Raw genomic sequence first — 14,584 nt, 5'->3', positions numbered from 1 at the left:
GAATTCCACTGTCTTATCGGAATGTGTACCTTCTTTCTTGAAGGGCCTAAAACATGTCGTGTATAAAGATGTATAGTTATATTTTACTTGTTCTGTGTCCTCAAGAGCAGAGTGCTTTGGCAATTTCTTGTCATTCATTGTTATGTATATTAGAAGTTGTATAGGGAGTACCTACTTTTTGTATGTATATTGGTTTTCTTTCCACCCCTGTTATAGCCCTAATGAAGCTGACAGTATAATAAAAATGAATGAAATGAATGAAATGAATGAATAAACAATACCCAGAACTTTTCCAGATCATTGAAAAAATACTACCTTGAAATAATTTTCTGTGCTTGAGTTGACTGATACTTTAGGTTGTAATTTTTAATTATGTATATATATTGCCCTTTAAGTGTTTAGTGTTTTCTTTGAAAGATGTTTCAATACCCTTGTTATGTATATTAAGCCATATAAGAGAACTACTATTGATATTGCAACTACAAGTGTCATTCTTCAGTTCTGGACGCCACTAATCACCAAATATTTGTGTTTACTACAAGTTATGTACTTTCCCTTTTTTCTATGTTCAATCGAATTCAAGTGACTGTTGTTAGCAGGTAAACATTACTTATTGTATACCAAATTTGAATTGTTTATTTCTGTTTATTTTTAATTAGAACTATTACAGTTTCACTTATGTATACTTTCAATGGGACCCGCACTAGCCTTTGGCTATGGGACCATACAGTTTGTGCTTATTTTGTATAAGATATGAGTGCAATAAAGATCATTCATTCATTCATTTACGGCCCAGCTCATTCATAACGTATTCAAGCTCACCTACACGAGCCATCGCAACACCAACGTATCATCTGCAGACCAACGGCTTTACAGAGCGACGTAACAAAACCATCGCTGACGTGTTATTCATGTATGTAGATGTCCTGCATAAGCCCTGCGACCAGGTGCTACCGTAAGTCGCATTCTCCTACAAAATTGCCTTCCAGGAAACTACGCGATTCACGCCTTTCCGTCTGGTCTATCGGCGTGTAGTACAGACCACGCTGGATGCGATGCTTCCACACAACTGGGACGCTTTGATCACGCCTGACGCTTTGCAGCTTACCCAGAACGCCGAACAAGAGCGCCAGTCAGCACACCTACATATTACACACCAAACAGAGCACAAACGCATGCCTCTAAAACCCTCACCAGTTGGCTACCATCCTGGCGATCAAGTTTGGGTGTGGACTCCAGTCCGACGCCAGAGATTGTCTGAAAAACAGCTCAGTCGCTACTTTGCAACCTACAAAGTGTTGCGACGCGAGAGCGATGTGAACTACGAGATAGTCCCTGACGGGGCCTTCTCGCCACGGCGTCGAAGGCACCCCTCGTAGATTGTGCACGTGGTGCGACTGAAGCCGTATTTCACGAGGTAGTGCGACTGCGCAGGAACCTTATTGCTTTGTTTTTGTGTATGCATGTATTGTCTGCTAGTTTGCCCCGACTTTGCTTTTGTACTTCCAGAGCATCGGAGCAGTTCCCACCTTTTTTTTTTTTCAGAGGGGGAATAATGCCACTTGCCCACTAGGTATGGCGAGCGCTGGCCATGGCCGCCCGCTAGAATGGACGAAGGCGTTCTGCGGCAGCGCGTGCTCTGGCTAGTTGTTGTTAGGGAGTCAGCCATCTTAAAAGTTTACTGAGCGTCTCCCCGCCCGCTTCGCGCTAGCGATCTACTGTGTACGCACCGAAGGACCATAATAAAATTATTCATTCATCCATTCCCGCTGGCTCAGTTCTTCCGAGTAAAAAACTTTTCGTAGCACGTGTATATATATATATATATATATATATATATATATATATATATATATATATATATATATATATATATATATATATATATATATATATATATATATATATATATATATATATATATATATATATATATATATATATATATATATATACATATATTTATATATATATATATATAAATATATATATATATATATATATATATCACAACATAAAAAAAACTATGGAACTATGGGGTCGGATAAACATTTATGCTTCCATTCTTTGATACCGAGTACCCTTATTTCACCACGTTATTATTTTTCCCAAGGTTAACTAACCAACTCCAGGCACGTCCAGTAAGTTGCCTTAGGACGGTGCATTCCCGTGAGCGAAAAAAAAAGAAGCTTCGCTGCTCGGTATCTCACGTTTCACTTGACTGCTGTGGCATGTGTTTATTTTTCATCCTCCTCCGAGCTATTTTCGTAGCCTTCCCTGTCCGCTTCTCCCAGGCATCGTCGCGCACCCCGGAGCTCAAGAATGACGCCTGCCTCGGAGCGTCTTCCTCGAAAGAACCGCAAGATGGTGCTCGCCATGCCAAGTAAGCTGTTATTCCATGTTTTCCCTCCTTTTCCAAACCTTTTTTCATTCAGTTTCACCGAACAGGTAATTCGCTGAAGAGACAATCATTTGGCGTTTCCAGCCGTGTATATCGTTAGCGTTGCCTGACATCAGAACGGCTTCCACCAGAGGCTTCTTCAAGGTGGCAAGGACCCAGGAGTATCACTCTAGAAGAATATTCTCACTCGGTGAGCAGTGAAATTGTTTCACGTACTTCTTGGGCTACTTAGGGCGTTTCTTTTGCGGCGTACAGGACAAAGCAAAAAGCAAAAACCCATAAACGAGGACGATGGCAGCCCTGGCGCTAACATAATTTCGTTTCATTGGCGGCACACACGTGCACAAGCACGAAAGTTGACAAAATATTTGAGAGGCTTGTTTTTCTCTCTTCTACAAAACTAATAACATAGAAGGACAGTTAAGCCGAGAACATAGAGAATATTACTTGCAGTTTCTTAACATTAGTGTGTACGAAACGTTTATATGATATTGCACTTACCAGGTGACCCATGCACCACATGACCTGCTAACCATCCGTGTGGCTCCCTAAGTTACCTCTGCAGCTTGCGGTATGGCACAGAGTACGACCACCATCTCTTTACCAAGACAGTAACAAAAATTTTAGGGGACCCAAAAACTTCGCCTTTCAATTCGAGGATTCCAACGTGATAATGACATTTTGTTCGCCGTGCGTACTTCAAAAACTTAGTGTATAAAATCTTTTCGAATTTGCTATGCACTTACTACGTGGCTTCAAGGAAATAGGCACAGTAGAGTGTGCGCCTTTTGTAGTGGTGTACCAGCTGTCAACTCCGGAGTCATTATAATAATTACATGTACTGACGTCCGTTGGCAATAGACGCTTGTACTACCCTTTATTACTGCAATATTTCATGTTGCATTGTGAAGCATGAAAGCTACTTTCACTGCACTTCCAAGCAAAAGAAGTTGTTTTCACTGTTTTTACAATCAGAGCTGTGGCTGTGTGGTAAAACAACCGCTTGTCATGCAAATGACCCAGGTTCAACTCAGACGACTCTGGCTCGGTCCACACTCTGATCCAGGATTTTCTTAAAATAATTCTTTATACATTTCGCCTCATTCTCTATTTTTCGGTTATGCATAAGATGATTTATCGCTCACAACTAACAAAGCCGATGCCGGAATTTTCGCGAAACGAGCTCTTTAACACTATCGCGTTAATAAGCTTGAAGTAGGAAGCTTATGTATACAACATAGTTCTGTACAGATATAGCTTGTGGTATGGAATGTGGGAAAAATTTTGCGATACAAACGTAGCTCGACTAGCTCCACATCGCAACACAACAATGCAGAAAAAATGACAGCATTCATGACGTAAACCAAAAGGGTAAAGACACAATTACATACCTGAAAGTGGTACAATAGTAAATATTTAGTACATGTATGCAAGATTGCATTCTTTAAAGAAATACAAGAGTAGGACTAACCAAAATACAAAAACAATCTTTTTTTCATGCATCATGTAACTAAAAATAGACTGCACATGTCCTGTCACGAAAGAAGGCGCAATCGCTGCAATGAAAAATTGAATTTATTCAGTGTGTGTGGGATCAAATATTTCAGCATTTCGAGACGAAAGACGGTCAAAATAACCTTCTTCTATGCTTGGTTGCTTATATAGTACTCTGCTTGAAATTCTAGGGCAGCTTTCAAAACGCCTGGCCTTTATTATTTACCCCATTAGAGCTGCTCTTCACAAGAATCAACACGACCACGGGACACTACTTTTATGTTAATTCATCTTACTTGTAAAGAAGACGGTCGTACAGGGTTCCTCCTCAGGTGGGCACTACAATCCTTATCGTGTGGCTCCAAAGGAACGGGAAGTGATACAGCAACAAGTCGCTAAAATGCTTGAAGATGATGTGATTCAGCCATCACAGAGCCCGTGGGCATCGCCTGTAGTATTAGTTAAGAAAAAGGACGGTACCCTGCGTTTTTGCGTGGATTACAGGAAGCTGAATCAAGTGACTAAAAAAGATGTGTATGCGCTTCCACGTATTGATGACTCCCTCGATAGGCTTCGGAACGCTCGCTACTTTTCTTCAATGGACCTCAGAAGTGGATATTGGCAGATCGAGGTAGACCCAAGAGATCGGGAAAAAACCGCTTTTGTGACGCCGGATGGTTTATATGAATTTAAAGTTCTACCCTTCGGTCTGTGCTCAGCGCCCGCTACTTTTCAAAGGCTCATGGACACTGTACTTTCAGGGTTAAAATGGAAGACCTGTTTAGTTTATCTAGACGACGTCATAGTGTTTTCCCCAACTTTTGAAGAGCATCTCAAGAGGCTAGAAGTTGTTTTACGAGCCATACGCTCCGCAGGCCTCACATTAAAACCAGAGAAATGCCACTTTTGTTTTGAAGAACTGCTGTTTCTTGGTCATGTCGTCAGCTGTACCGGCGTTCGGCCTGATCCCAAAAAACTTGCGGCTGTGGCACAGCTCCCAGTACCATCCGATAAGAAAGCTGTCAGGCGCTTTCTGGGCCTATGCGCCTACTATCGCCGGTTCATCGCCGACTTTGCACGGATTGCGTCGCCGTTAACTCGCCTCACTAGAGACGACGCCACCTTTGAGTGGAATCAAGAACAGCAAGCAGCGTTTAATGACCTCCGCCAACGTCTTCAAACACCCCCAGTGCTTGCTCACTTCGACGAACAAGCGCCAACAATGCTTCACACTGATGCAAGCAATGTAGGCCTCGGAGCTGTGCTTGTGCAGTGGCATGAAGACACGGAACGAGTGATCGCCTACGCAAGCAGGACCCTAACACGCGCTGAGGTCAATTATTCAACAACTGAGAAAGAATGCCTCGCGGTGGTCTGGGCAGTTATGAAATTTCGCCCGTACTTGTATGGCCGCCCTTTCAAAGTTATAAGTGACCATCATTCCCTCTGTTGGTTGACTAATTTAAAAGATCCAATCGGCCGATTAGCACGCTGGAGTGTGAAGTTACAAGAGTTTGATGTGACGGTCATACACAAGTCTGGGAAGCGCCATACGGACGCCGACTGACTGTCTCGATCACCAGTACAGTCAGCTTCTCTTTCTGACGACGACGATATGGCCTTCCTTGGTGTTCTCGACGCGTCCGCGATTGCCCAACAACAACGAAGTGACCCTGAATTGCTTGATTTGATTAATTACGTGGACGGACGTTCTTCGAGGGCACCTAGAGTCTTTGCAAGGACATTATCGTCGTTTTGCTTACGCAATGGCGTCCTCTACAAGAGAAACTTTTCGTCTATCGGAGCTCCCTATTTGCTCGTTATTCCTGCACCTCTTCGAACTGAAGTGCTCCAAGCATGTGACAATGAGCCGACGTCTGGCCATTTTGGCTACACTCGCACATTGGCAAGAGTACAGCAGGGATATTACTGGCCACGACTCACAACAGCCGTCAAGCACCACGTTCACACTTGCATCGATTGCCAGCGCCGCAAGTCACCTCCAAAGAGACCCGCCGGTCAGCTGCAACCAGTACAGGTTCCACGTACACCGTTTCAACAGATAGGAATGGATATTTTGGGACCCCTTCCTACTTCTACTGCAGGGAATCGCTGGGTTATAGTCGCAACAGACTACCTAACCAGGTATGCCGAAACAAAAGCTATTCAAAAGAGCACCGCAGTGGAAGTGGCAAGATTTTTCATAGAAAATATTGTGCTACGCCATGGTGCTCCGACTGTCGTGATCACGGACCGCGGAACAGCATTTACGGCAGCTATTTTAGACCACGTCCTGATGCTTAGTGGAACGACTCACCGTAAGACCACTGCGTACCACCCGCAAACAAATGGACTAACGGAGCGCCTCAACAAGACGATTGAAGACATGCTGTCGATGTACGTGGACGTCCAACATAAGAATTGGGACGAGATTTTACCCTATATCACGTTCGCATACAATACGGCTAAACAAGAGACGACTCGCATGACTCCATTCAGCTTGGTTCACGGACGGGAGGTACGGACTATGCTGAATGCGATGTTGCCACATGAATGGGACGCTACCGACACAGGCGCTGACGTGTTCACTGAACGCGCGGAAGAAGCTAGACAGCTCGCCCGCTTACGGATCCACCAGCGACAAGACTACGATGCAGGCCGCTACAATGCTCGCCATAGAACTGCAGCGTACAAAATCGGTGACAGAGTGTGGGTTTGGACACCCGTACGAAAACGTGGACTGTCTGAGAAGCTGTTAAGGCGATATTTCGGGCCATACCGAGTATCGCGCCAGCTAAGTGACGTCACCTACGAGGTTGTCTCCAACAGTCCCCAATGCCCGAGGCGTCGCCAGCACCAGCCTGAACTTGTTCATGTAGTGCGTATGAAGCCGTACGTGAGTGACTGACTGCACATTAAAAAAAATACTGTGCGTCTGCATTAGCATCGGGGCGATGCTCTTATAAGGAGGGGCAAGTGACACAAGTTAATATGAAAAACAACGATGATAGGAATGTTTTGTAGATTCCAGCTAGTGGGTCAGGTGGTTTTTCGGGACGACAACGAAGCAGGCATCTTGCTGTACAGCTGATCCTGAATATGCTCTTTTCGCTGCCGTAAGCTGCTGTCATCTTTTGTTCGCGTTGCACTGCGACAATATAAAAAGGGGCATGTGTGGCAATATTACACAGAAGTCTACTTCAATGTGTTCATTTTATGGACAAGCTAGAGTGCTAATATGTTGTTCTGTATTAAAACATTCTGTGCGTGTTCTTTTTCTCTGTATATAATTTTCATGTTTGTTCTATTCTGTTTTCTAACCTGTGTTGTTCTATTCGGGGCGATTCATGACCACTACCGGTCATAGTATAGTAGGTATTTACATTGCCTTATAGTTAAAAGCAGGGCATAAACTTAGTGACAGTGAAAAAGAATTTATTGAGGTGTGCTCCAACGGTGGCTCCACGAACAAGACGCAATCGGAACAGAGCAGCGTTCAGGTCCAGGCAGATGCCGCCGACGATTAACGCGAGGCGAGTGATACGAGCCAAGAACTGCGTACTCAAGCCTTGGCTATGCTGCTTAAGCAACCAACGATGCATCTCTATCACAATTTGTACCCGCCGAAAAAACATCATCCTGGCGATCTAAGAGTCTGGGGGCAGATAACTATGGTATACCTGGAGGCGGGCTACCTGTACGATGTCACGTTCATGCCAGTGCATGTCATCAGATTAACAAACTGGCTCAATTCCAAAATTTATCGTGGAGATTCGCTCCAAAACGCGATAAGGGTCCTCGTACTTAGGGACGAGTTTTGAGTAAAGGCCAGGTGTTCACTTAGGAACATCCAGCCATACGAAAAATCCCAGGGAATACCTGTGGCTTCATGGAGAGTCAGCATCGTTTTCCTTCTGGAGCTGTTGTTCTTCTGACGTGGAGTTTCGTGCATGTTCGCGGCACTCTTCCGCTTGTCGGGCAGCTTCGAACGCAGGTGTGCATTCGGATGCATCAGGATTGTATGGAAGGAGAGTGTTAATGGTGTGAAAAGGTTCACGTCCGTAGAAGAGGAGGAAAGGTGGAAATCTAATGGTAGACTGTGCCGCGGTGTTGTATGCGAACGTGATGAATGGAATAATGCAATCCTAAGTAGCATGATCTGATGCCACACACATCGTGAGAATATCACTGAGAGTGTGATTGAATCTCTCTGTGCCCGTTAGTCTGTGGGTGGTATGCCTTGGTCTTGCGATGAACGTGGCATTCGAAAAGTAGAGCTGCAACAACACGTTATAGAAAGGCTCGACCTCGGTCACCAAGTAGTTTTTTTAGGTGCCCCATGTCGAAGTATGAAGCGACGGAGGACGAAAGACACTACGTCCCGCGTAGTGGCACTTGGAAGGGCGGTGATTTCAGCTAAATGGTCCGCTGCAACTATGATCTACTGATTTTCATCTGATGTTGGCAGTGGGCTGTAGAGATGAATTCCGATCCGATCAAAAAGTTTTTACAGGGCACAGAAGCGGCTGAAGTGCACCGGGTGCGTGAAAATGCGGCGATTTACGACGCTGACGGTCAGGGCAGCACATAGCAAATTTGTCTACGAACTAATACATTCCGCGCCAGTAGAAGCAGTGGTGAATATGTTCATAAGTTTTTTAAAACTCTGGCATGGCCACATTGAGGATCGTCGTGAAAGGAGGCGCATATTTGTGATTGCAAGCTGCGGGGGACAACCAAAAGCCACTTACGACCTTCAGGGGCGTGGTTGCGTCAGTGTGGCAGCCGATCAAGGATGGCGAAATGAGCAGCTTGACGTCAAAGAGATTGCGACACTGCAGTGGTCGACAATCTAGAGAGACAAAAAAATATGGTGAGGCAGTGATAAAAGAACATAAAATAAAGTGCCTCTGTCCGTGCCACCGTGGTATAACAGGCTTAATCTAGAGAGACAAAAAAATTATGGTGGGGCACTGATAAAAGAACATAAAATAAAGTGCCTCTGCTCATGCCACCGTGGTATAACAGGCTTGAATCAATTAAAAATAAATGAATAGAGCTTCCGTCAAAAAATATTTTTTAAAGAAAAAAAAAGATAACAAATAGTAAATCTACCATCTATAGTCACCCCAGCCACGGAAGCGGACCCTGACAGCGAGTTTTTATTTGTAAGCTTGGTACAATCTCGATACAAATTACTTTACTTTCTTGCTTCACAATTTTGATGCCAGTGTTCTGCTCTCATGGCTCTTGCTCCGCCGCACCTCCTGCACAGCCTTTTCCTCCATCCGCTCTCTGGGTGTCTGCTGTTTGCTCGCAGTCTTTGTGCCTGAATTAATCTAGAAAAACAGTAAAAAAAATTGCAGCATATCCACGGAGTGAATGATGGAGAGTGGGGCGAAGCATTCGTCCGTCCATGCGTCCATCTGTGTGACCGTCCATGCGTCTGTTCATGCGCCCGTCCCTGCGTTCGTTCATGCATCCGCCCCTGCGTCCTTTCATGCGTCCATCCATGCATCTGCCTGTGTGTCCGTTCGTCCATCTATTCAACACTCCAAGTCCCACCATCTCGCATCTTTTTATCACATATTCCCCATATAGAAGCACCGCCATTCAGTGGACATTCCAAAGACTAAACGAGAGGTGGCACACGCACACTTTCTTACGGCTTGCGCTTCGGGTCTACTTCCCACCTTCAACCGCCTTGAGTTCATTGTATATACTAGTTAACTGCATTCATGGCACACGGCCCAGTGCTCGCTAAACCTTTCAAAAAAACCAAGGAGGTCACGCCCAGCGAGTATAACATAGCAACCTTTTCCTGTCAGATAGTGCTCAAGGTACATGCCAGTGGCTGCTAATGTGAAATGAGAAGCAGGAGGATGCAGCTTTTAATTTCTTACGGCTTGCGCTTCGTATCTGCTTCCCCCCTTTAACCACCTCAAATTCATTCATGGTATATACTAGTTCATGGTATTCATGGCCCTGCGGCTCAACCCTCGCTAAACTTTTCTAAAACTAAGGAGGTTACACCCAGCGAGTACAATGTAGCAACCCTTTCTTGTCCGATAGTGCTCAATGTACATGCCAATGGCTGCTAATGGGGATCGCAGCGTGCGCGTTGACTAAAAGCCGAATGCTCCTGTCTCTCATTCCCCATTAGCAGCCATTATGTACATTGAGCACTATGTTTTATTGTTAAACCACGCACAGAGGAAACCTCTCACCGGCCCCACCTTGGAGGTCAAATGTTATACCTATTTCGGGTATGTGCCACTAGTGGTTACATCCTACGAGGGGCGCACAAGCCACGCCATAAGGAGTTTCGCCCCTAAAAGGGAAGCAATTCATAGGTTTTAGTGTTGTTCGCTGGGAAAGAAGTCAAAGTCGAGAGATGACTCGGCCATCGGTTCCACCGGCTGAGTTGGGAGATAAATGTTAACGGGACAAGGCGTCTGCGTTTGAGTGCTTGCGTCCACTGTGATAGATGACGTGAATGTCATACTCCTACATTCGCAGTGCCAAGCGAGCTCGGCGGCCAGAATGGTATTTCAATGTGGCGAGCCAACAGAGTGCATGGTGATTCGTTACCAGGTCGAATGGATGACCGTACAAATAAGGGCGGAAATTGTGAAGCGCCCACACTATAGAGCTAATTAAGCAATCCTTTTCAGTGACGCTGTAATTGGCTTAGGGTTTATTGAGTGTGGGACTCGCGTAAGCGATGACGTATTCGGAGTAGCCCGGCTTACGTTGTGTTGAGGACAGCGCCAAGACAAACCGCACTAGCGTCTGCCTAAACTTCTGTTGCAGCTGTTAGGTCGAAATGCCGAATAATGGGAGGAGAGGTGAGTTGACGACGGAGAGTAGCAAACGCCACATGTTGGTCAAGAGCCCAAGATTAATGGTCTGCGTCACTGCGTAGGAGATCAGCCAGTGGTGACATGATCGACGCAATATTTCGAACGAAAAGCCAGAAGTATGAGCATAGTCCTATAAAACTGCGCAGTTTCTGAACGTACCATGCAGGTTTCGGGAATTCGGCGACTGCACGAAGTTTTGCACGGTCGGTAGAACACCATGCTTCGACGCGATGTGCCCTAAGATGGACAGCTCCCACGCGGCGAAGCAGCACTTTTTGAGGTTAAGTTGGAGACCAGCGTTGGTTAGACATGTCAAAAACCGGCGCAGTCAATGCAGATGGGTAGAAAATAGGGAGAGAAGATGGCAATGTCATCGAGGTAGCATAGACACACGGACTACTTGAGTTCACACAGTGTGTTGTGCATGAGTCGTAGAAACATGGCAAGAGCATAACGAACCCCCCCCCCCCCAAAAAAAAATATTACGTTAAATTCTTACAGACCATCTGGTGTAATCAACGCACTTTTGTGGCGATCAGCTTCCTCCATGGGAACCTTCCAGCAGCCAGAACGTAACTCTAAGGAGGAAAAGAATTCGGCTAGTAGGAGGCTGTCAAGGGCATCGTTAATGCACGGTATGGATAGACATCTTTCCCTAATAGGTAATTTACTAGACAGTAATCGACGCAAAAGCGAATGAATCCGTCCTTATTTCAAACTAGAACGACAGGAGATGCCCAAGGACTGCGTTATGGTTGAATATAGCCATGGCGTAGCGTCTCTTCGACCTGGTCATTGGTGACATGAGGGTCTGTAGCAGAAATGCGGTATGGTCTTTGACCGGTCTCAATGTAGTGGAGCACTTCTGAAGTGTGACCCAATTGCGGCTGCGAAACGTTGAATGAATGCGCGAAGTGCTGGGGGAAGCTGAGAAGCTTCGTGCGTTCTGTAGCAGCGGGGGTATCGTCGATGGAACTCAAGAAAATGTCACTCGACGAGCATTCCAGCGGGGGAAGGGCATGAAGTTCGGTCTTGTCACTACGGCACGATTCGTCTGGCAAGTTAAGGAAGAAAGAAGATTCAAGGTGATCTACACGACCGAGACATTCGCCGACAAGTAGTGTAAGCGGTGCGGAAAGGCGTTTATGGACGAAAATATTGCTTTGGCCAGCTGTGACGTCAAGTGTAGCGAAAGACAGGGAAACAGCTCTGTGGCTCATGAGAATGTTGGAAGGTGTAGACAACACCGCAGCATCGTTAAGGTCATCGCAGCAAACACGGACGATGGCAAGAGAGGCTGACTGAATGTCGGTGTCTTCACGCACGACGATTTTAGGTGGCTGATCAAGAGCTTCGTGCAGTGGTTTGTCAGACAGCGCCGAGAATTGAACTTGAGCGTGTGCGCAGTCGATGACGGCAATATGATGCGACAGGAAGTCACACCCAAGGATATCATGCCAGCACACTGAAAGGACGATAAGCTGTGCGACGTACATAAAGCCTTCATGCTAAACCACTAACGACGAAAATAGGCCTGTAATCCGAACTTTTGAGGGGAATTGCATTGCCACAGCCATTACTAGTCAAAGGATGAAAGATTCGTCTTTTCGGGAGTGACTGTCAGGCTACGAAATGTTTAGTCCTCAATAGTCTTGAGGGATGAAAGGTCAAGGAGTAAAATTGCCCATTTATGAGAGGAAGTGACAGCGTAGGGACGAATTGTCTGTTCCATCAGTTGCTCTTTCTCGAAAAGAAAAATTATTTATTACAAATTCAGGTCGAATTCGCGAGAACTTAGTGGTGAATGAATGCATTTGAAGACATATACAATCGACACACAGAAGTAAGTTTAGAAGTAAACTACAGAAAACTCACGACAAATACACAGCATTCAAGCTCGTGACCGTTGGATCAGCAGTCGCGTACGCTAACCACTCTACCACACCCCAAGACACAGCAGAAAAAATTAGCGTGCTATATATGTAGGCACTGTCTGGACGCTGCGCGTTCACCCATGTTGCTCAAATTAGGAAGGTTCCGCATATTGGACTTAAGCCTTCAGTGTTTGGCAAGCAACCCTTTGGTGATCACACTCATGAAGGTGTAAAATGCGTTGAATAGGTTATCTCTGCATGCGTGGTTCTAGCGAATTTGTGTGCTTGATGAGCATACGTATAGTATGTAAATGTTCTTGTGTATTTTGCCGTCGCTCTGTCAAGCCTTCTCACTTCTCAAAGTACAGAGCGCGTTGGCAATGTTGTTCAGCGAAAATATCTGTTTCATGACAAACGAAAAAACAAAATCATTTAAAGAAACAGCCACGTTTATTCAGCCACTCGTCTCGATTCTGCACCATAGTGCGCATAATTCAATTCCGCAACATTTATGAACACAAAGTATATGACAGCTTCCCTGTACTCTAGAAGAGACAATAAAAGAAACAATGCTTCATTGGAATGGATGCTGCCAAGCCGACTTCAGGAAGTGCACCCACACCATTGACAGATGCTGAGAGCGTGTTCGTAGCTGCAAGATATTGACTTTCCTCGGAAGGTGCAACGCTTTCAGTCGTCTATTTCCTGAAAAAGTAATTGCAGAAGCAGTCATTATTTTAGGCAGAACAGTTCATGGACTTGTCTTCAATCTGTCTTTACAGACTTGCCAAACACTGAAGGCTTAAGTCCAATATGCGGAACCTTCCTAATTTGAGCAACATGGGAGAACGCACAGCGTCCTGACAGTGCCTACATATATAGCACGCTAATTTTTTCTGCTGTGTCTTGGGGTGTGGTAGAGTGGTTAGCGTACGCGACTGCTGATCTTACCTTCAATCGTGTAAAAAGTAGAGGAAAACTGCTTCTTTTACAAACCCGTCATAATGCAATGGAACAGTTCAAAAGATGCTATGAAGTTCAAGAAACATGTTCTCAAGTTTAAGGCTTCAAGCTTTCACTGCGATACGCTTGTGGGCCCACTTATTTATCAACGAGACTTGCGCTTCGTTTTAAAGGTATAAAAGTAAAACATGCTTTGCATTGCTACAAACAATCGAAATCACCGATGTGGTCACCGTGCCACTGTGAAGGGTGCCAAGCCAAGCTAGACATGCAATTTTAACAGCTGACTTTTCAAAGCTAGTTGTTTACCTTGTAAAAGATGACATTACAATGCAGAGTTCAAGTGAATTTTCTTTTTAAAATCTGCGGAAATCTCTGATGAACAATCCTTATTTGTGCTGCCCTGAAAGCAAAACGATTTTTTGAACAGCTCTTCTTGCTACAGCTAATGGCTACCAGGTTTTGATGGCCCAGCCATCACATTTGTATTCTTTAGCTGACGGGGCAGCACTCGCAACCCGGTGTAGCGCGAGCGCATTAACCATGCGCATTTTGTTCGGGACGAACTTGAGCGTTAAACAAACGGTGCTCGTTACATATTAACAGCACAGAGGCAAACCTCGCGGAGTGATGGCAGCCTACACTCACCTCTGAGGCAATATCCCAGTCGGCGCGTAGCATTTCGATAGCGCAGCATTTCATTCCATTAGCAGATCATGTTTCCTACAGCACAGACATGATTCAGTGCACCACCAGAAGCAACAACCACAACCACATAACCACAACAGATCCACAACACACCATTACACCAACGAGGGTTAGCTTGCGGAGAGCACCACGCTACGCATTCATACAACTCGAACGTGAGCACTCATTTTTTAGGACGGGTGTTTAAACGTTTGCTTATATGAACGTTATATGAGGTGTATTACTTTACTCCTGACGTAGTTACCGTAGTTATCACGACCATTTAGGCTAACAGCAACGGT

At 45.2% G+C, this 14,584-nt stretch overlaps 1 protein-coding gene across 5 annotated transcripts in view; it reads left to right on the top strand.

Moving 5' to 3' along the window:
* The first annotated feature begins 2,266 nt into the window (after positions 1–2,266).
* Positions 2,267–14,584, top strand: part of LOC119168731 (sarcospan) — a 209,091-nt gene continuing 196,773 nt past the window's right edge. The window contains exons 1-2 of one of the 5 annotated variants that reach the window (XM_075865815.1): positions 2,288–2,383; positions 2,486–2,591. Coding sequence is in view for 1 of the 5 variants with exons in the window: in XM_075865817.1 (XP_075721932.1) it covers positions 2,323–2,383 (61 nt within the window). In the remaining 4 variants the exon portion in view is untranslated. Of the gene's footprint in view, positions 2,384–2,435; positions 2,592–14,584 lie in introns of all 5 variants that reach the window. The other 4 variants (XM_075865814.1, XM_075865813.1, XM_075865816.1 and 1 more) reach the window with 4 other exon arrangements.

The sequence above is a fragment of the Rhipicephalus microplus genome, chromosome 6 (assembly GCF_043290135.1).
Source record: "Rhipicephalus microplus isolate Deutch F79 chromosome 6, USDA_Rmic, whole genome shotgun sequence".
NCBI lineage: Eukaryota > Metazoa > Arthropoda > Arachnida > Ixodida > Ixodidae > Rhipicephalus > Rhipicephalus microplus.
Note: the sequence above shows the minus strand (reverse complement) of the source record. Positions and strands in the feature narration are given on the sequence as shown.